This window comes from Tachysurus vachellii, chromosome 8, assembly GCF_030014155.1.
Source record: "Tachysurus vachellii isolate PV-2020 chromosome 8, HZAU_Pvac_v1, whole genome shotgun sequence".
NCBI classification, from domain to species: domain Eukaryota; kingdom Metazoa; phylum Chordata; class Actinopteri; order Siluriformes; family Bagridae; genus Tachysurus; species Tachysurus vachellii.
The window spans coordinates 21061851-21085418 of record NC_083467.1 but is presented as its reverse complement, the minus strand read 5'-3'; the positions used below and the strand labels follow the sequence as shown (position 1 = coordinate 21085418).

Below are 23568 nucleotides of genomic sequence, written 5' to 3'. Positions count from 1 at the left end.
GGGGGCACGGTGGCTTAGTGGTTAGCACGTTCGCCTCACACCTCCAGGGTCGGGGTTCGATTCCCGCCTCCGCCTTGTGTGTGTGGAGTTTGCATGTTCTCGGTTTCCTCCGGGTACTCCGGTTTCCTCCCCCGGTCCAAAGACATGCATGGTAGGTTGATTGGCATCTCTGGAAAAATTGTCCCTAGTGTGTGATTGTGTGAGTGAATGAGAGTGTGTGTGTGCCCTGCGATGGGTTGGCACTCCGTCCAGGGTGTATCCTGCCTTGATGCCCAATGACGCCTGAGATAGGCACAGGCTCCCCGTGACCCGAGGTAGTTCGGATAAGCGGTAGAAGATGAATGAATGAATGAATGAATGAATGAATGAATGTTTAGCAAGCACAAATGAGTATAATGGTCAGGTGTCTATAGTATATATGTACAATGAACAGCATATAATTACAAAGAATTAATTTGCATACACTTTATAAATTTTATTTTTTAAAAAAAGACAAGAAATCTATTTAAAATTAACTTTATAATTTAAAGTTATTTTAAAGTTAATATTTTTAAATATTATGAAACCTTCTGAGTATTTGTAATAAAATGCATTTTTATTTATTTATTTATTTTTTATTATTATTCAATACTATGGGAATACAAACTTTTGCCTATTTTTTTTGTGATCATTTACAAGCCCCAAATAAAAAAGTTCATAGAAATATTAGTTCATAGAATGCGCTGCACTTTGGTGTTACCTAAAGACCAGAAATCCGGTGTAGATAAGAGGAAAGAAAAACATGCTGAGGATCAGCTTCCATTGTGGGTTTTCCACAGATAACTCACCACACCAGATCTGAGTTAGCAAAGCCTGAGAAAACAGAATTGTTTTAACCACATTATATCTAATATAATCTATTCCAAATGCAATACTTTCAATACAGAATATTTTTTGCTGAGTTTATTATGCCATGCACACTGTGTTTACCTGGACCCCAGAGTGAGCTACGAAGCTTCTGTCATGGGCATCGAGAGCAAGACAAAGACTGGTTGTTCTACCCCATGATGGAGAGACACGCGTCAGCAGTTTCTGTGCTCGCTGCTCATCATAGCGATGGCATTCACTGAACACACCTGCGATGAAAACCAAAAATATATTTCACTGAAGCTGAGTAAGAGACGTTTAAGGTTCCTATTTTTTTTTATAATGTTTTAAGGGCATAACAACAATTGTATATGTGAGTGAACAACATGGCACCATTTGCCATTTTTTGTTTTAAGTTGAATTAAATGTTGCCTTCTTGACTGAATTTGGTTCAGTGCTCCCCAACACTCCCCTGCTTCATGCCAGTAGCATAGATGCTACTGTATTACCTGTTATTACCTGAATAACATGGCATGTCAAACATTCTTGCTATAAATAGCAAGTACAGCATTATTATTATTTAAATGCTACATTTTCATTGAATAATTTACACAAGTATATACAGTAGATTTTAAACAGAGTATCCGGCTTACATTACCGAGCTAAAGTCTTAGCCAAGGTTATTAATTATTATGAAATTTATACAGTACTAGCTATACTATCACTTTATTGACTTATGTTACTTGGGTAGTTATAAAGTCAATCAGCTTAGACATAAAAAAACTGCAAAGAACTACATTCTGACTGTTTGTTAGATTCTCAGATTGCACCAGAGCAAGACATGGCATTACTTCAACAGTATCAAGAGCATCAGGTACATTTTGAGAGTGTGTGTATGTTTATTAGACTGGACTGTCAAGTCTAAATCTGTCAAACATTTTAATAGTAAAGAAAAATACTGGATAGACTATCAAGATGAAATGAAACTGATGGTTACGATTCTGAATGAAAATTGACCATAGTATTTCTGAAATAATTTGTAACTTAGGTAGAACTTGAAATAAAAAGTTTGCCTTGTGGTCCAATCACTAACAAGGAAATGGACAGGATTAATAAAATGTATACAGCCAGCCACTAGTAGGCCATATAGATATTTTAGCTTTATATTTCATAGTTGTTATGTCCACCCATATACAGTATATCCAGTCATTTGGTCATAATCAGGTAAATGTCCTAACTATCCTCACCTGCATGTCAGTAAGAATCTTAGGTTATTGTGTTTGTGCATGCTCTTATTTGCTCATTTCAACCAGACGTGTTTGATTTTTACATTTTTCCATTTTTGCTTGGTCGCTTTTGCCAGGAAAATACTCAGCTTTAGGAATTAGCATCACTAAGATATGAAGATAATGAATCGCAGCATACATATCTATCCGAATATTCAAAGTCATATTTTATATTGGCCATCTCAGTCTGCTTATGTAACCATGGAGCTTAAGGTTAAGGCAAATATTAATTATTGAGAAAATGTTTGGCACTATAAATAAAAATAAACTGTACTGCTGCAGTATGTTTAATTTTAAAATGATAAAAAAAAAATTAAATAAATAAATGACAAAATGATAAATGATGAGTTATTATCTGTATGCTTTTTCTCATTTTCATGAAAGTTGGCAGAAATTACGGAATTGTTAAATGAAAAATGCTGAAGTGTGTATACATCACTATACCGATTGCTTGTTTCTCGTAGTGATCTGCAAGCTCCTTCATCGATCCAGCATCATCCCCATTATCTCCTCCTTCCTGAGCAAGCTTCTTCAGTATTTTACTGGCAGCCAGAGCAGCAGTAATACAATCATTGCACTGCACACACACACACACACACAAACACCACTATTAAAAACGGCTTAGCTATGTGTTTCCTTGGTGGGCAATAGCCCTCATCTTGTTCATAAAAGGTCCTGCTTTATCATGTCTCAATGCATGGAGTGCTGCCTGTAGAATTTTTGTAGCTTTACTGGTGATACAAGGGGATAAATCTATGCATGAATTCCCATGCACTCAAAAATAATTAAGCTGACATGTTGGTTCTCAAAGCTTATGTCACAATGAAGAATGTTGGTTGTATTACTCAAATGCTGGTGCAGTGGCTACTGGGTCTTAATAAGATACCCATAACAGCCATAATTAGAGATGCATTTGTTCGAAAAATGATCTGCCTCTATAGACACTGATCACACCCCTAGAAATTCTGTGTCTGGGGTTGCAGCCATTATGTGTATTTTGTCAGGGTAAGGGTTAGGGTGAATGATGTCTAATGATTTTTTAAATGTCTGAAGCTGGGCTCACACCGTGCTGTTTTCATAATCCTTCGGGATTGTTGCTTGTTCAGACTTTTTGAACATGATCCCCATGTCCCTTGTCATCATTTCAGATTGTACGACAGACAAGATGCGTCAAAATCGGACACACGCAAGAAGAAATGTCTGGGGTTTTACGTCATCAATCAGTGACACGTTCAGACACGCATTCTCTTGCTAAGATGGCAGGTAGCAGCAAACGAAACCACCTATAACGTTTTTAGTTTTTATTCATGCTGTGCTGTAAACCTGACTCGTTTCCACATCTTTCCTGAGGTGGTTTTAATTTGTCGCGCTAAGTGCGTCACCCGGTTCAGAGCTCCTATTGGTTTTTGGATTAACGCTCGTCGTAGGAGATGTCACACTGCAAGTAAGTGTCTGAAACCTTCTGACGAAGGACTTCATCAGAGAAAAAACGGATCGCAATGGCCATTACTCAGCTGTCAGTGACCATTTCAACCCAGCGATCAAAGACTACAGATTTTACCCTAGGATTCTAGAACTCTTTTAGGATTTTCAAAATTTGTCTCAGACGACCAATTCCTGGCCAAATTTTGAGCTGTGAGATAGTTCAGCTGATTTATGACTTAACAAGTTAGGTACAATTCTAACCTGTAGCATACAGTATTAGTTACTGCTGTCAGGCCAGGCTTTCTATGAAGTTTTTGCAGCTTAGCTTTCTGCTTATTTCCATTCCTGTTGCAACAATTGAAGGGCTTATATTTGTTTTTTTTTTTGACAGGGATCAGCAAAAGGGTTAATCAGTAGTTAGCAGACTTGGACTCGTACTTTTGTCTGAACCCAGGATTGACTCTGGGCTTGTTTTGTGATTTAAACGCTGTACTATCAGTATTAGCAAATCAAAATGTGTTGGGGTCAGTATGTGTACTGTAGGAAGAACCAGCTGGGCTGCCCTTAATCCTAGTGAGTAGCTGTGTTTCAATTTCACTCTCTGGCACGACACTGCTCCTTATTCACTTTTGCACTTTTGTATGTCTCTAAATAATGGCGTCTGCCAAATGCCATAAATGTAAATGTAAATCCATGATGAACATCTTTCTAAATTATGGAGACTACATGTTTCTCCAGTGGTTCAGGGCTTGTGGTCGTTTCCCTGAAATAAAAATGCATAATTTTTTAATTGTATCTGGGCTTTAGCTGCAGGTCGATGACCCATCTCTGAAATTCCCTTAAATCCAGTTGTTTCAAGAGTATCAGTGCTGCTGGCACCATCAACATCTGTGCCAGCCAGCTGGTGTTGAAACTCAAACTCAAAAGATTTATGGCCTAACCAGGTATGATGTCAGAATCAGGACCTATGACTGATGCTGTGCTTGTAATGTTAGCATTGGTACAACTTTGAAGTTATCTGAGCCAGGAGAGTCACAAGAGTGTCACACGTTGTCAATACTCTAGCAGATTCTTCCTGGTATGGGCATTGATCCAAAGAGGTTCAGGCTAATTCTACTGTGGCTTGTTGGAAAATTAACTGCATGTTAGCAGGCAAAAGGGAGATGTGGCTGGCAGCATTAAGCAGTGAACAGACAGGGGTCCTGTTATATTTTCTTGTACTAGAGACACAGAGGAATGTAAGATCTAACTTCAGACTCTACCACAGTGTAAAATAACTTAGCTAGCATTTAGCAGTTCTACTTATCAAGTCACTGGCAGTATTTCAAAAGAATGCAGCATAATTACATTTATTATATTATTAAATTTATTACTAATTTTGTTGTTCAGCAAATTTATTGCTTAAAGAACCCTATATTAATTTCATGGCTCTCAAGTTTTGAAGACAGGCATGCGTGACATCTACAACCACCCAGCAGCCAAGTGGTAGTGTTTATTGTAAGTGCCTTTTTGGACTCCTTTATCATTTGTAATGTTGCTCCCATTTAAAACAGTTCCGATCAAGCACAGCCATTTTTAGGGTCATGACTGAGGACAATGTCCCGTCTAGAGACAAGCTGTTTCGTGTTGAGGTTTTGTTCAAACCGACCCTTGAAAATACCCTCTCTAATGAATATGTTTTTTTTTTTCCATTGGTTGTTGCGTTAAATACCCAGATAGTACTATTTTCTGATTGGCTTTTGTGTAGCCTCTTTTTTTTGATTGGCTGATAAGTGTCAGTCTCGACTAAGAATTGAGACGCGCTTGATTCCTGCCCGGTTCCATAGAGACAGCGGTGCGGACAGATACATTTTGGGCACTGTAGCATATTAAATATATGATAAATAGTCAAAAAGCTTTTCTGCATGAGAAATACGATGTGTGGCGGGAGAGCGTGACAAAAGACAGAAATGCGTGACTGTCACTCTCAGTATGTGACATTTGACTGTAATATTTTTCCAATATATTAAAATCTAGAAAATATTAGAACCTGCTCCCAAGTGATCTGTGCCAGGTCTTTCTGATTCTGCAGTACACTCCAAAGGAAGAGATCTCTGCCTGTATCTGGGATTGTCTTCTCCGAGCAGCAGTACGGCTCTCTAACATCTCTTTCAGATTTGATCTGTAAATCCAAAAGAAAGTGTGATTTTTTTCGAGTATGGATTTCAGTGATTTTCTTTGCTTGAACATGCACATTACTGAATTCTCATCTGAAACATAGATACTGTATGTTAGATGTTGTTAGATGCCAGCCTATAAAATGTTTTAGTCAGTTATAGATAGCATAAAGCATTAAAGCATATTGGATTAAAGCATATTATTTAGTAGGAACAGTACAGTATTACTTGTATAGTAAGTACTTATTCTGTATATTTACAACAATATAACTTCAGTGGTATATAATGAGAGATATAAGGCCCTTTGGCCTCATTATTACTTACTGTATGTTCCTTATCCTCACTAGATATCTCTACTTTATGAAGGAGTTGAGCTGGATTGTAAAGCGGTTGAGTGAAACTGCCCAGCAGGCGCCGTACTTCAGCAGCCACATGGCTCAGGGAAATCCTCTTGCTTCCCTGTGCTCGTTTGGCCACTTTGCGCAAAAACAGACAGCTGGGAAGATGCTTATACAGGTCACACAGTGTCTCTTCATGTTTGAGGAATTGAGGGAGGCATAGCCCATTCTCCAGCAGCAGGCGCACAAACTCAGCTTTATGGCCCACCAAGGCAGAGAACATGGCCTGGTGCAGATCACAAGACTGAGGGGAAAGTAGCACAGGAAATACTGTAGTTACCTAAATATCTGTTTAAAATCTAAATTTGTTTCATTCGAAACAAAGAAACAGAATCCAATCGAAGAAAGAGAGTGATAAATGATAGAATTTGTTGTGTATTATTCTATATGATGTTCCTTCCTATTAAAATGTAATAAACAAACAAATAATCCAGGTGGGGTTTTTGTCCAAAAAAAGTAGTTAAAAAGTGACGTCTGCACAGCTCACAATAATGACAGAGCTGCTGTTATAACAAATTAATCAAGAGTTTTGACTAATCAGAGTGGAGAATTCAATATGTATAAATATTCAACAAACCTTCCATTTACTTTCTTCAGTGAAGATCTCGCTCTCTGCAATATCCACTCGGTTCCAGGCCACAGCCAGCTGCAGCTGTCTCTCTCTGTTCAAACTGTCACTGCACCGAGGGGCTGTGGAGATAAAACTAAGTTTTCTTCTACTGTTGTTCAACAGTTACCAATGAAAAAAAAAAAGTATATATATAGTGCTCAGCATAAATGCGTACACCCGACAGATTTCTCAGAAAAACCTCCATCTTTGCTTTAAAATTAAAACTGGCTGTGGGTTTCTGTGGGTTCAAACATATTTGTGCAAATATGGTTCATTTGTTTTGAATGAGATTAGTCAGTACCAAAGGCAAAATTGGAACTATTCTAAGATCATGGTGCAAAATGAGTACAACTCAATGACTGTGTTAGGGGAAAGCATACAATAAATTTGTAATTAACAGGAATTCATCATCAGATGAGTTTAATCAATCAACAAACACACCTGGCACAAGAATAATTGACAATTATGAGTGGTATTTAATAGAGAAAATCCACTCCCATATAATGCTAAACGAATGGCAGCACACGGAAAAGAAATGTCACAAGAACTGAGAAGTGAAATAATTTCATTGAACAAAAAAGGTCAAGGTTCTAAGAAAATTACTAAAGCATTAGTAATAAGCTTGAATACTGTCGCAAAATTAATCTAAATATTTAAAAAGGATGGACTTGTGGGAAGCTCCCTGAGACGTCCAGGCCGTCCCCGCAAGTTAACACTCTGTCGAGAGCGTTTCGGAATAAAAAAAGTTGAAGAAATTTGCCATGCAAGTTCTGCACAGTTGGCTAAATCATGAGAAAGTCAAACCGGTGTGAGTGTTTCCCATGACACCATACGACGTACACTGCAGAGGAGTGGCATGCATGGCTGTCGTCCATCAAGGAAGTCACTGCTGAAGCCCATGCACAAAAAAGCCCGTCTAGAATTTGCCATCACTCATGTTTTACATTTACATTTACATTTACAGCATTTGGCAGACGCCCTTATCCAGAGCGACGTACATAAGTGCTTAAATCTCTAACATTGAATACATTAATGCTGGCTCACTAAGTTACATACTTAAGATACCATGAGTTTAAAACATTTGTTCAAAGTTACAATGAAAAAGTGTCAAAGGTGTGTTTTTTTTTTTTTTTTTAAATGCGAAAGATAAGGAAAGAAGTGCTAGTTGAAGTGTTTCCTGAATAAGTAGGTCTTCAACCGCTGCTTGAAAATATCCAGTGACTCAGCTGTCCGGACCTCTAGGGGAAGTTCGTTCCACCACCTTGGTGCCAGTACAGAGAAGAGTCTTGTAGTATACTTGCCTCTTACCCTGAGAGATGGTGGAACCAGTCGAGCAGTGCTGGTAGATCGGAGGGTGCGGGGTGCAGTGCGAGGAGTGATGAGGGCTTTGAGGTAAGAGGGAGCTGGCCCATTTTTGGCTTTGTAGGCCAGCATCAGTGTTTTGAATCTGATGCGTGCAGCTACCGGAAGCCAGTGGAGGGATCGCAGCAGCGGGGTGGTATGTGGTACTTTGGCAGGTTGAAAACAAGCCGGGCAGCTGCATTTTTTATCATTTGCAGAGGACAGATTGCTACGGATCATGTTAAGATTACTCGGACTCTATACTTTGAAGTGATGAGATTAATGATTAATAATGATTAACAAAGATTAATGTTTTTGGCTCTGATGGTTTCCAAACTGTATAGCGTCGCAAGGGTGAAGAGTATAATGAAAAATGCATAGCATCAGCAGTACAGCATGGGGGGTGGCAGCGTTTTTATGTGGGGTTGCATGAGTGCTGCAGGTGTCGGGGCGTTGCATTTCATAGAAGGAATACTGAAAGAGATGTTACCATCACTCAATGCCCCTGGTCAATAGGATAATGACCCAAAACATACATCTAAGATCAATGGTTCATTTCTGAAGAAGAACAGGATAAAATGGCTTCAGTGGCCAAGCATGTCACCAGATATTAACCCAATAGAACACTTGTGAAGGATTCTGAAAAGACAAGATTCTCCATCAAGCATCCAGGAGTTGAACGAGTCCATAAACGTACTTCCATAAACATATACGTCCATAAACATATAAGAATGGAAAAAGATAGATGTAGCTGTATGTCATCAACTTGTTCATTCAATGTCTAAAGAAATTGGTGTTCTTCAAAATCAAGGAGCCCATACAAAATATTTAGATTTAGTTAAATTTGTTGTAGGGGTAATCAGGCTTTCAAACACCTCATTTGAATTAAATGTATTACTTTTAAATTGTTGGTTAGGTGAACACACTGTTATGTTATTAAAAATTAAATGTTTAATAAAACTGTTTTTGTAAAAATGCAGCAAATTGTTCTCATATTCACTGATAATTTGATAAAAAATCTTGATAAAAAGGGGGTGTACGCATTTATGCTGAGCACTGTATATATATACTATTAATTCAATAAAATTTTAACAATGGAAATTTTAACAATGAAAATTTTAACAATGGAAATTTTAAAAAAGTAAAAAAAAAAAACAATCCCCCCATTGTACATCACACAACATCACTTTGTTAATCTTTATGTGCAACTAATTATGTTAAAGGGGGGCACGGTGGCTTAGTGGTTAGCACGTTCGCCTCACACCTCCAGGGTCGGGGTTCGATTCCCGCCTCCACCTTGTGTGTGTGGAGTTTGCATGTTCTCCCCGTGCCTCGGGGGTTTCCTCCGGGTACTCCGGTTTCCTCCCCCGGTCCAAAGACATGCATGGTAGGTTGATTGGCATTTCTGGAAAATTGTCCCTAGTGTGTGATTGCGTGAGTGAATGAGAGTGTGTGTGTGTGCCCTGCGATGGGTTGGCACTCCGTCCAGGGTATATCCTGCCTTGATGCCTGATGACGCCTGAGATAGGCACAGGCTCCGCGTGACCCGAGGTAGTTCGGATAAGCGGTAGAAGATGAATGAATGAATGAATGAATGAATGAATAATTATGTTAAAGCATTACTCAGTCACTATTATGAGAGTCTGGTGAAGGTTAGGTGCTATCTATCAGCAAGACCTGGGAGTTTAAAGTATGAGGTTTAATCATTTCATGTAATATGAATAAGCTCTTCAGCGACCCAGTGGAAGACTAGACATGGCAGACTTTGTTTAATCCATAGCCACTAATGGAAGTAAAAAGCTGAACCTGACTTTGCTGGCCGAATTTCCATTAGGGCATTGTATTCTTTACAATTATGAATTCCTCTGAGTATTAATCTCTGAGTATTTCCAGATAATGAAGGGAAAGATGGATACTGATGTGGAAAGTGGATTGAATTGCACCTTTTAGAAAAGCTTGGAGAATGGCTACGTCTACATCATTGTTTTTCTCCTCGTCAATGCGGAACACTGTCAACAGCTGCGGGATCTGGATGATGTCCTGAATCTGTGCAAAATATAGTAATATCTTAGGTGAGACGACAAAAATTAATTTGGTGCTATTGCTTTTTTATAAAGTGTAAATACATTTGACAACATAAACAGCTTATTAAAAATCATTGGTTAGTTTTGTTATACTTCAAAATAGCTCCTTGTTTTTTTGACTCTTGATTGGATTCGTTCCATCAATATATTCCAAAAATAAATGTCCAATAATCATTGGAAAACAGATTAAGCTAATAGTGTTTGAACAGGAAATTCATTTTAATTTTTAACATTAAGGTTCATGTACACATGTACATTAAACAAAATCAATAATAATTACATTTCCACATGTCCATTTATAAAATCAACACAAAACTGAAACTGAGCTAAATTGTATAATAATAAATATAAATCTTAAAAAAGCTATACTTTTTAATCTGTACCACTATCTTAACTTGAAATATCAATATTTTTATGGTAAATAATAGCTCAGGATTATATTATTTTCCACAGAAGACCTCAAAAACTGCAGTGTATTTTGTACTTTACTGTCTTGGCCCTTGTTCCTACCTTTTTGGTCCACTCAATGATATTCAATTCAGAAAAATTTTCATAATCTTCTGCAAAAAACCTCTTCATCAGTCGTTGGATGTGTGCTATTGTGATCTTAGACACAGGTAGGCCAGCCAAGTTGGCAATGACATCAGCCAAGCGTCCAGAACCTTCCAGAACAACACATGGAGTGCCGTTCATCATAGCGTTGTAGATTGTCTGTGGAAAATGATACATGGCCTCAGAGAAAAATGGACAGTAGGCCTTCTAAACAGTTGGTTTAAAATGAAAACATGAAATTAATCTTACATTTAGGGTTCCAGGTCCACCATCTAGTACCACACATACGACTGGAATCTTCAGTTCACTCTCTGGTAAGGATGATTATCAGTACATTACAGTAGGTAGAACTACATTAACAATACTATATAGAGTATTTAAAGACTGTAACCTTTTTACAAAGTACCAAGAAATTTAATGCAGAAGAGAGTGGAGTTTTTGTCACTCTCCATAGCAAATCTGAACACTTACCTGGATTTTCTAGAGGCTGCTCTGAGATCAGTTTCTCCAGACACCCACGAAGATCAATCTCTGCACCATACTTGCCAGATGTTCCATCATCCACCAGCAGGAAGTGTGAGTGATTAGAATCTAGGCAGGATAAGCGGCCTTGTCCATGCTCATCCAGAAAGTAATAAGCAGGGAATCGACCCTAAAAAATGCAATAGATGGAAAGACAAACAGATAGAAAGACGAATAGACACACAATTTTGGGTAGTACATGCACAAACCAGGGCTTTATTGAGCTTGAGTTACTGTCTGTGTGGAGTTTTGGATTTTCAACATTGTGTGGGCTTCCTTCATGTTCTCTTGTGTGCCCATAGTTCCCAAAAACATGACATGTGGTATAGTTGCTCTAAATTGCCTCCTTGGTGTGAATGAGTGTAAATGTGTGTCTGCACTGCATCATGAAATTGACTGGTGTCTCCTCCAGGGTGTATTTCTGCCTCATATTTAATGTTACCATGTAGCTTCCATACCAGAATGAGTGCTAAGCATAATACTAAGCGCTTAGTAGTTAGCATGTTTGCTTTTCAAATACATGAATGGAGGTTCTATTCCTGCCTCTGCTCTGAGTGCATGGAGTTTGCATGTTCTCCCTGTGTTTCAAAGTTTTCCTCCAGGTACTTCAGTTTCCTTCAGTAGACTGCTGGGCATAGCTAAATGTCCATAGTGTGTGTTTATGGGTGTGTAAATGTCTGTAAGTGTCTCCTGCCTTGTACCCTGATACACAGGTACAGAAACTGGATGGATGGATGTTCTGGTCATTTGACCTTTCAGTTACCAGAGAGAAGAAATATGGCAAAAAATGATTGTGTTGCGAAAAAAAATCTAAACCAAAATACAGTGATGCCTCGAGATACGAGTTTAATTCGTTCCGTGACCTTGCTCGTATCTCAAATTGCTCGTATTTCAAAACAATTTTCCCCGTTTAAATGAATTGAAATCCCATTAATCCGTTCCAGCTCACAAAATTCCACTCCAGTTGTTTTGTTTATGTGTTTTGAATATGAAAAATGTACAGTACCTGTATATATAAATGACAAATATTGTATAAAAACATACAGTAATAAAAGAGAATGTTAAAAAAATAAACTGGTTTTACTTTACGGAAAATGCGCACGGAAGTTGAGGGAGGATTAAGCAGGGGGAATTTTTTCTCGTACATACAATTTCGCTTTCGTTCACTTACTCGCTACTGTACACTCTTAATGCTACTTTACACTTAAATGGAACTTAACTAAACTTCACTAAAATTAACGAACTTAAATCAAGCATTGCATCAGCTGTCCACGACGCGCACCAATCCGGTTACGACATCCATATTACCCGAAAATATTAATTCCCATTCATAGAGCCGCTTTAGCGCTTCACTGCTGCCGTGATCTAAACTCCCTCCCCCAACCCCGACTCCACCATGCCGGAACCTGTGTTCCTTGTACCAGTTTACGTCATAAATCTCCACATATTTTTCTCTCTCTCTCTCTAATTATTTAATTAGTTATTTATCCATTCATTCATTTATTACTTTTCAAAAACGCGTAAGCGAGCATATCTAATACTATGCATGATTAGTGGTTCTGTTATACGATGGGTTTATTCTATTTTCTAGTCGCTGCTCTCCGCGCTCTGACCACGCATGCGCATGGACGAGCGCGTGGATTTTTGTCCAGAACAGAACCATACCGCCAACACTAACTGTATGCGTATCATCTAATAAATTCTCTTTTGACAAAGTGGCCCTGACAGAACTGAAATTCTCTTAACTTAACTGAACTTAATTGCTACAATTTCTGTTTTCTTTACATTAATTTTGCTTTATTTTCTTCATCGCTTTTCTCTTCACTTGTTTTTGCCTTATTTGTCACTCATTCCTCACTAACATCTGCCGGTTGTTTTAATAAAAACCTGTCCGGTCAGCATATCAGATGCGGTGTAGTCGCACAAGTTAAATTTTTTAACGGATCCAACACTCAAAACGGATCCGAAAATCACGGATCCGCAGATGGTCGGCACCTCACGCAGCGCCTTTGCGACTCTCCATAGGAAATGAATGACTTCCTGTTTATTGGCCGTCGTTTGTCGTGTGCAGTAAAGCCGCCTTCACACTGCACACGACAAACGTACACGACTGTCGGATTTCGCCCCCTAGTGACAGTCGCACGGAATATGCAATGTGATCGTGTAAACGTCAACATGGGAGATAAGTTCATTCTCGCGGTCTCGGAAAACCCATTACTAGATGATCGTGACAAAAATCTTCTCCATTAAGGCGCAACTCTTGCACTAAACGGTGATACTCGCCGAGACTTTTTCTCCGAGTCAGGTGGTGTTTTATACACACTGATTTACAATGTTTTCTTTGGCGTCTCCAGTAAAGGAGAGTAAAAGCAAGAGCCTGTATTCTCCCTCCATTTATCATGGTGAATGAAGAAATTAATTAATGAAGGAGTAAATACAAACGATCAATGCAACAATAAATCCTGAAAGACCGTGAATATTTTTTCAGGAAACAGACGCAACATTAAAAATAATACAATATAAATATTAATAATTTATTACTTTTTTTTTATCAATAACAATGTATTTAAAACAAAAAGATTGTTTTTTGTAAAGTTTAAAAATGACTAAAGTTAATATTAATACTTTTCAATAATTCTTATCACCTCGCGCACACGAACCTGATAGGACAACATTAGAATACATCACATCCGGTCGGCATATCAGATGCGGATCCGAAAATTACGGATCCGCAGATGGTCGGCACCTCATGCAGCGACCTTGCGACTTCCGGTTTTTCGGCGGTCGTTTGTCGTGTGCATTGTGAAGGCGGCTTAAAGGCGGCTTTAACCGAGTGAGACGCGGGAAGCTGAGGTGGGGAAACAGAGCACACGTGGTTGTTGGGGATCTTTGTTCGGCTCGGATGCTCGTATCTCAAAAAATTGCTTGTATATTAAGACAAAAATTTGGTCGAATCACAACTCGTATCTCAAAAACTTCTTATGTCAAAGTACTCGTATCTCGAGGCATCACTGGAGATGATTTAAGACCCTGTCACATGACCTGCTATGATAAGAGCATCATCCTCCCTACAGACAGTTAGTTGAACTCAGGATCTAGTTCAGGATCTAGCTCAATAACTGCTGCACCACTATATTAATTTACTCTGAATTCAAGAATCTCGTCAAATGATTTGAAAAGATATTCACATTTGGGTGAACCAGATCCTGCCGGTTGTGGATGACCCCCCATGTGGCCACTCCGATAGCCACAATCTGGCCCCCTGCAGCATTACTGCTTAGATTATAGTCCCGTACTGCTCGCCCAACATGTTTCATCACACCTGCATGTGTTCCGCCACTCAGGATCCACGCACCTGTAACAGAAGGAATTGAACTGCTTTGGTGTAACTGCTGCTTTAATAAAAAAACTGCCCTGTGCTAAATCCAGAACTCATTTTCATCTCTCACAGTATGCTCATGCCAAACACTAAAACATACCCTTTGACAGTATACAGCTGTAAAATCTGTAGTTGATTTACATTAGAACCCCACGGTTGGGTGTTATTCAGAAGAGGGTGTGTTCACCTATGAGTCTGGATCTTCTACATTTTTCCTCTTCATGTCCTCTCAGGAAGTTTTTCATTGAAACTGTCACCTCTTTTTTGTTCAATATAGATCAAAATCTACATTTGTCTTCCTGTAATACTGCTTTATCATAATGTTTCTTCTCAATTATAAGCTGAACCGGCTGAACAATTTGGCATAATGATTTATTACCCAAAGCAGCTTTACAGAAACGTGTGTCTAGAACCCTAATAAGTAAGACAAAGGCAAAAGTAGTAAGGAAATTTCTTCATGAGGAGACATTTGAAGAGATTTAATTTTGAGTGGAGCAAGCAATTCACCCATACTTGCTTAGGAGAATAGTGGATACTACTACTACTATTACTACTACTACTAAAACCCCATCATCTCCTCTTCTATTCGTCTAAAGCAGTGCTATTACAGTGTAAGGGTGTTTACCTGTGGTTTGGGCCACTTTAATTAGTCCTCTACGGAACTTGTTCTTCAAGTCAGTCTTCATGTGGAAATTTTTGGCTCCTCCTGTCACTGATATTAACAAGTTAGGGGGCCGGAGCTTCCAGTACTCGATCATAAATTGGTACAGCTTCTCAACAGGCGTATCGGAGGACAGTCGGATATACTGGTCCCACAGGAACGTGTGGAAGAACATACAAACAAACATATTAAAGATCACATTCTAATGTTTCAACGGTACACAAAGGAGCCGACAAACAAACCATCACAGAAAAAAACATTTCCCTCCAATTTACCTTGCCTGTTTTCGACCCGAGTCCCCCAAAACTAATGTCTCCAAAGGCATCAGTAGGAAACTCTTTTATGTGCTTAAGTTTGTCATGCTGCTGTCCTACGTAGTCCTCTGGCTTGATAGCGTCATCGTGGTGTTTGGTCTTTGGATAACCACATTCACAGATCCCCTCCCTGATTGCAAAAACCCACCGAAACACATGTTCATAGTCAGACACTAACCTACTATCACAACAGTCAAAAATTTCAATGGAAAAGGAATGAATATGATTGCATGAATAGTGACAGAAATATTTAATCAAACAGTACACACACAGCAGTAATATACCTAGCCCCTAATAATACATATTCCTCTAAATAGACTGGACCAGCCTGACTCAGCAGAACATGAAAGGTCAGAATAAGGATGCATATTGGCTGATGTATACCTGTCACATTCTACATAGAAGCAGCACTCTTTTTTCTTGATGTTGTTTTTAATCCAGGAGGAGAAAGTGCAGCGCTGGGAGGAAAACAGAGACAGATATCTGCTTTTAGCCACACACACAGCTAGAGCTTTCACTCTCTCTTCCTTCGACATACTCACACAGTCACAAGCACATTAACACACACGCCAGAGTGAACAAAAATAAAAGACACACTGCAGTGGAGTGTGTGCAGTGGAGTGTGTGCGGTGGATTGTGTGCGGTGGAGCTAGCGCATGGAGCTTGTGTCCTTCAGTCAAAACACTGATGACGTCACTACAATGAGACATGAGAGCAGCTAGGATGCTGCTGAGAAAGATGCAGATCAGGACGAGAAAGCTCCATTAATGTCTCATGTGTCACTTAAATATAAATTTCCAAATGGAGAAAGCACTTAAGTTGGTTGAATTGGGCTCTCACATTTCACTATACAAGAAGATTTATAATCCATTTTCATTAATGCTAGCTTAATGTTTTTGGCTTGGTTTTTGAGGATGCAAAGACTAAAAAACAAAAAAAGATTCTGTGTCAAGATTGTGTAAAATTTTATGAAAAATAAAAATTCATCATCATATATTATTCATTCATTCATTCATTCATCATCTACCGCTTATCCGAACTACCTCGGGTCACGGGGAGCCTGTGCCTATCTCAGGCGTCATCGGGCATCAAGGCAGGATACACCCTGGACGGAGTGCCAACCCATCACAGGGCAGACACACACACTCTCATTCACTCACACAATCACACACTAGGGAAAATTTTCCAGAGATGCCAATCAACCTACCATGCATGTCTTTGGACCGGGGGAAGAAACCGGAGTACCCGGAGGAAACCCCCGAGGCACGGGGAGAACATGCAAACTCCACACACACAAGGTGGAGGCGGGAATCGAACCCCGACCCTGGAGGTGTGAGGCGAACATGCTAACCACTAAGCCACCGTGACCCCCCATCATATATTATTAAGTATACAAATATACAAATACAAATACATATACAAATTCAACATCATATATTATTAAGTATTCAAAAACAGATTATAATAAAAAATGATTGCCTCACCTTGTTTACCTGTGACGCCAGAGTGGTAATTTCTATTTTCCCAAACTGTAGGCTTTCCCCCATAATAGAATGTATTTCACTCTCTCTTCTGGGCATGTCTGTTAGGATATTTGCACAAAATATGGCTGTGAAAGATGCATAGAATATGACATTTAATGTAATCAAAGTCACATGCAAGATTTATAAAAAGGAAAATAAATAAATAAATATATATCTGGAAAATTCCATCTAAAATAAAAAGGACTCTTCCCAGCTCTTCCAGGGATGATTTTATTTATCACATACAAGCAGCTATAAATTCTCTCACCTTGATGCCCCAGGGAATTTAATTCACATCAAATGCTCTAATTGAGATTTATACAATAATGTACATTCTGTATATTCAACACAATTGTAATCAGACCACAATCAAACTTGTAATTATTTGCATTTCTTATTCATGAACAAAGTACTATATGTTATCAACTATTTTTTTGCTCAAAAAATGTAATTCCATCTGTCTTGATGTTTATGTTCAGCATTGAATTTCTTTGATATATTACACTCCATCCTGCCTTGATGCCAGATGACGCCTGAGATAGGCACAGGCTCCCCGTGACCTGAGGTAGTTCGGATAAGCGGTAGAAAATGTATGAATGAATGAATGAATGAATGAATGAATGAATGAATATTACACTCCACAGTCATGTTTAACGGCTCTCTGACTGCTTGAGTGCTTGTTCGTTTCCCAACAGAGTTAAAAACGTCTCACACTGAAAGCCAATGGACTCCTGAATAATTTTACACTTGCGGCACTAAAATAATTTATTTGTTTTCAATCACTGAACACGTCTTATAAGTTGATTTCTATTCTGTCTGCGATGTACTGGTTAATAGGGTTAAAATTAAAATCTTACTCTCTGCTGTCATCCAGAGGTGTATGACTTCCTCTTTACAGTCTAGTTACATGCAAGACATTTTTTTATTGTTCCATTAAAATACTGTAAAAGTCTACTTACTGAACATCACTTCTGATCCTTTGTCCTGCTGTGGAGTCAGGATGCTGTTCACCTGAACATTGATCTATCAAAATACAAGACCACAATGAGCACAGCAGTACTAAATAGCAGCATCAGTGCAGCTCCGAGCGTCTCACCTCCTCCCATTAGCTTTGGCTCTAAACATGTCATGATGCATCATATCTATAGATTTCCAGCACCATCCACGGTTACATTGATTGAGCAATGTTTCAGATGCAGCACTGGAGACATTTGTGACATACATTTTTCCTAGACAGTCAATTCAGACAATTCAGCCCCTGAAGCCTCTCATTATCCGGATGGAAAAGAATCTTTAATGTCATAACTAAATAAAAAAAAAAAGTTTTATTATTATTTTTTTTCTATCTTACCTTGTTTCCACCTACAAAAATATGTGAAAGGGTTTTAGGAGCGTTGCCTTCTTTGATCTCCATCGCCTCGAGTGCTTTCTGATCTGAATTCATTAGAAATTTCTTATTTCATTAATTTATTTCTTTTTGTTTTAAAAAGTAACCTGAGTAGCATGATTAGCAGCTTTAGCGTAGGTTTTAGCGTCAGACCTTAACTGTGTCTAAGGCTTCTAAAGGTGTTTGCTTGTCTTTTAGACTTAAATCAGTAGTCGTAGTGATGGTTGCTGAGTGACGCCTAAACCGGGTATTAAGTTTTCAGTGAATCAGCAAATCATGAAGAAGTCCTCAAACTATTCAATTGAACATGCCAGTGTGCCGAAAGCACTTAAAAGAGTAAATGAATAGATCTTGGGTATAAAAGTTATGCTCTGTGCTTTGACTGACACAGTATTGAATTCACAGAGAGAAAGTGTTGTCTTATCTGATCTTGTGTAAAATAATCATGCACATGGCATATTTACTTAGTGACGATCTGTTTGCCTTTTGCTTCTGGAAAGTCTATTTATTCATCTTTATTTATTACTTATGTATAATATCTGTCATTGCAGAATCAGAACCACAACAAAAGGCTCAGTGATGTGAACCACACACACACACACACACACACGCACGCACGAACGCACGCACGCACACACTCACACACACTCACACACACACACACACACACACACACACACACACACACACACACAGACACACACACACAACCTGTTTAAAATAACTTTCTTTTAGTTGAATCACTGTAAAGTATTTGCTCAGTTCACATCACCGAGCCTTTTGTTGTGGTTCTGATTTCACAGTTTCACCCTAGTTTCTGTTCTCACATTGCCCACTTCTTTGCCTTGTCTGTTGTTTCCTAATCCCCTGACCATTGTCTGTCTCATGTGTTTAATTCTACCTGCTGATCTTGACTCTCTTCTTGAGTTTGTTAGTAAAGTGAATATTTACCTGCAACTGCACTCCACCTTTCCAGCATGTTTAATATAAACTAGATGACACTGCTGATTTTTAAACTCAGGACATTTCTCACCATTTCTCACCATTTCTCAGATTTGAAACATAGTTCAAGATGACAGAGTAGGAGAGGTGAAGATCTGCTGCCACCTGCTGGACTATTCGAAAATCACACACTTAAATATAAAAAAAAATTTTTTTGTTTGTTTCTGTTGCTCATAGATAAAATGCCAAATTTGATTGTTTATGATACAATTCAAGGTTTTATCTCTTCTGTACATAATACCCCAATTTTATCATCTATACACTGGTCATCTATATACAATTTTATCATCTATACACAGCTCCTATGTATCTAAGTCTTCTAACGTGATACAATCCTACAAACCACAAAACTCAGGACCTCTCGCAGCTCCCAGAATATTGTGTGATATACCTTAGCCTAGTGGTTAAGGTGTTGGGCTACCAATTGGGAGGTTGTGAGTTCAATCCCAGGCCCAGCAAGCTGGCACTGTTGGGCCCCTGAGCAAGGCCCTTAATAATCAGTTGTATGAAAAAATGAGATCATCTAAGTTTCTCTGGATAATTTCTTTAAGTAACTCTAAATATCAAAGTCTACTAAAGGTGGGAGAGTGTTTTTGTATTTAGCTCCCAGACTTTGGATAGCCTTCCTTATAGTGTTCGGGGCTCAGACACACTTTCCCAGTTTAAATGTAGATTAAAGACATATCTCTTTAAACAGGTGTACACAAAATACATCCCATAATCTTGTGCTCTAGTACATCTGACCAAATGCACATTATCATCTGGTGCTTGCTAATATTATGAACAGCAACTATGTTAATTCATCTCCACTGCTTCTCTTTTTCTACCCAGCCCGGGGCATCCAGAGATTGTACCAGCTCCATTTGTGTTCCGTGTCATGAAGATTTTGGACTCTCATTGAGATGAGGCCGACTCAGAGGATCCTGAGGCATCTAGAGATTTACCAGCTCCAGTTAGATTCTGTGTCATGAAGTATTCAGTCATTCTAAGAGGAGACGCTAACTCCATGTGGTCTTTGAGGACAACAACCTCCTCATCAATACACAATTGCTGGACTGTATATTTATAATCACACCCTCCAGTGTCACCCAAATGAAGATGAGGTTTCCTTTTGAGTCTGGTTCCTCTCAAGGTTTCTTTCTCTTCCATCTAAGGGAGTTTTTCCTCATCACAGTCACCTCAGGCTTGTTCATTGGGGATAAACACAAACTATAAGTCTAATAAATATAAGTCTAATATTAATCCTTAACTTTTGTATAATATTCATCCTTGTATAATAAACTTTTTGTAGTCTATTTCTAATGTTCTGTAAATTGGCTTTGAGACAATGTCTATTGTTAAAAGTGCCACACAAATAAATTTGAATTAAATTGAATTTAAAACATAATAAGTTAAATATTTACCCCCGACCACCACCACCCTCACCCCAACTAATTACTCTCAATACAATTCAGAGAAATCCAAACAGAATTATAATACAGCTCTGAAATTTTTCAGCTTTATATTTGGATATATTTAGATAGATTTGTGTAGCAAGAAGTATTTGCATCTCACAGCTCAAGGCAAGCCCTGATGCTGAGCTCAAGTTACTGTCTAAGTATGTGGAGTGTCTCCTTGTGTCTGTGTGTTTACTTAAGTCTCTCTGCTTTTTCCTTTCTGCTCGTCCTAAAACATGCCACATGACTGGCTAGAATAAATCACCCCTACATGTGAATTTGTGTGCATGGCACCTTAGTGTTCCAGGGATAGTGTTCCAGGGATTGGCTCCATCTCTATGGCAGACACCAAGTGCAAAATATATTCACACTTTTAGTTGTTGTGATACAGAAAAGTTTTATTTGGAGTAATTAGAACCCACAGAGTTTTCTGGATATAAAAGTCTGCCTGAGGGATAAACTTGATAAACATACATACAGCTCTCAAGGTTCACGTGGGAAGTGTTTGTGTCCAGTTGCTGCAGATTTAATCATCCTCATGTCTCCAGCTACCCATGTTTTAGACCTAAAACTGCAAATCTATAGTGATTTACCTCTGGTGCAACCTGAGCATTACATACTGATGTGTCTGTCTCTCACTTGTGCACAAGACCTCTGTATAATTTCTGCTATGAATTTTTATACAGAATAAACAAAATGTGAAAACTACTAATATTTTGTTAAAAACATGAATATAAACGGTGCTTATGGTCAATAAGGACTTTTAATATCTGTTATAATGTATTTGATAAATTAACTTCTTTAATCAATGTTTCACAACATTTAATTGGTAAAAAAATATCAGTCATGAGCTAGAACTCTGTTTAACTACACAACTATTTTGATGTCTGTCTTGTATTTTTTATTTCAAAGAATTTCTCAATCAGGTGAAACTAATGATTCACTAGGGATGTAGGAGACAAAGACATAAAAGGACATTAAAAGAAACTAAGCTTTTCATAGACATCTGGAAAGGAAATTCATTATGCAGCTTCACCTCAGGTCTCCTGACTAAGAAATGACTTATACACAGCGCAGCGTGAGGCAGCCGGATGCTTTAATTCCCCCTGTATCAAATGGCTCCTTGGGAATGCAAAGGGCCAGAAACATGCATGCAGACATCGCCTCACAGCACCTGTGGGTTTAAGTGACTAAAGAAAGCCTGAGCCATACAGAAATAAGAGCTGCTTTGGCCTGAGTGCTGGCTATGCTAACACAGAGGAACTTTTGTGCCAGCCTGGACCGCGGAAGTCTTGATAGTGGGCATCGGCCTGGTATCTCAAAGGCATTTCCTTCCGCTCCTGAACCCACTTGGATTACAGCTAGGACATGGTCAAAAAAGTGTTAGCAAGCTTAAATTATTAAGATGTACTGGATTTGGACATGGAGTCAAACAATTATCACACACAGATGCAAAACCAGACTAAACAATATAGGGGGAAAACACTGAAATCTCTGTGAAAGGTAATTACAAGATTACCTTTGTGCCTAGTTTTGGTGTGATGAGATCTGGGAAAGTACAAAATTCTTGTGTGCTTCAAAAAACATAATCATACTTTGGCTTGGTAGCACTAAAAACAAGTAACCAGAGAGGAATACCTGATAAAAATGAGTAATAATTAATTAATGAATTATTCAAGCCGTCAAGTCAAGTTAAGTCAAGTCAAGAAGCTTTTATTGTCATTTCAACCATATACAGTATACAGTAGTTGATGCTGTACATAGTGAAATGAGACAACGTTTCTCCAGGACCATGGTGCTACATAGAACAACACAAAGCTAAGGACTTAATGTAAGTTAATCCTAGACACATAAAGTGCATCTGTGGAAGCTGCCGCAAACTGTGTGAGACAAAAAATAATACAAAACACTACAAGACACTACAAGACTCTACACAAAAGCAGCGCTAACCAGAGAACATACTGTATATTACATTACATATAAAACCTGAGTTACGCTGTTAACCATAACCGAAGTTAAATGAACTGAGTTACATGTTGTGAGTATGACACATACTATAATAAAAAAATGGACACAAATACTATTGGTGTTGTTTTTGCACATTTAGGGGTTAACATAGTGAAAATGACAAAACCATACATTCATTCATCTTCTACCGCTTATCTGAACTATCTCGGGTCACGGGGAGCCTGTGCCTATCTCAGGCGTCATCGGGCATCAAGGCAGGATACACCCTGGACGGAGTGCCAACCCATCGCAGGGCACACACACACACTCTCATTCACACAATCACACACTAGGGACAATTTTCCAGAGATGCCAATCAACCTACCATGCATGTCTTTGGACTGGGAGGAAACCAGAGTACCCGGAGGAAACCCCCGAGGCACGGGGAGAACATGCAAACTCCACACACACAAGGCGGAGGCGGGAATCGAACCCCGACCCTGGAGGTGTGAGGCGAACGTGCTAACCACTAAGCCACCGTGCCCCCCTACAAAACCATACACAACAATTACATTAAGCATATTTACTAATACTTGAAAATGATGAGCTATGTAAAGATGACTGAATACTTTCTGTTCAGAACAAGAATAATTAAAAATAAAGACAGCATTTAATAAAGAGAGAAAATTCAAATGGCAA

The 23568-nt window shown here is 38.7% G+C and overlaps 1 protein-coding gene across 1 annotated transcript in view; it reads right to left on the bottom strand.

Annotated features, from left to right (window-relative positions):
- Positions 1-18511, bottom strand: part of trpm2 (transient receptor potential cation channel, subfamily M, member 2) — a 37753-nt gene extending 19242 nt beyond the window's left edge. Inside the window, exons 1-15 of the mRNA XM_060877197.1 lie at positions 18449-18511; positions 15959-16086; positions 15536-15704; positions 15225-15405; positions 14409-14575; positions 11170-11350; positions 10948-11009; positions 10657-10857; positions 10006-10108; positions 6689-6801; positions 6038-6355; positions 5587-5718; positions 2577-2709; positions 970-1115; positions 740-852 (exon numbers count right to left, since the gene is read on the bottom strand). Coding sequence (XP_060733180.1) covers positions 740-852; positions 970-1115; positions 2577-2709; positions 5587-5718; positions 6038-6355; positions 6689-6801; positions 10006-10108; positions 10657-10857; positions 10948-11009; positions 11170-11350; positions 14409-14575; positions 15225-15405; positions 15536-15704; positions 15959-16086; positions 18449-18511 — 2210 coding nt within the window. The remainder of the gene's footprint in view (positions 1-739; positions 853-969; positions 1116-2576; positions 2710-5586; positions 5719-6037; positions 6356-6688; positions 6802-10005; positions 10109-10656; positions 10858-10947; positions 11010-11169; positions 11351-14408; positions 14576-15224; positions 15406-15535; positions 15705-15958; positions 16087-18448) is intronic.
- Positions 18512-23568: the final 5057 nt, after the last annotated feature.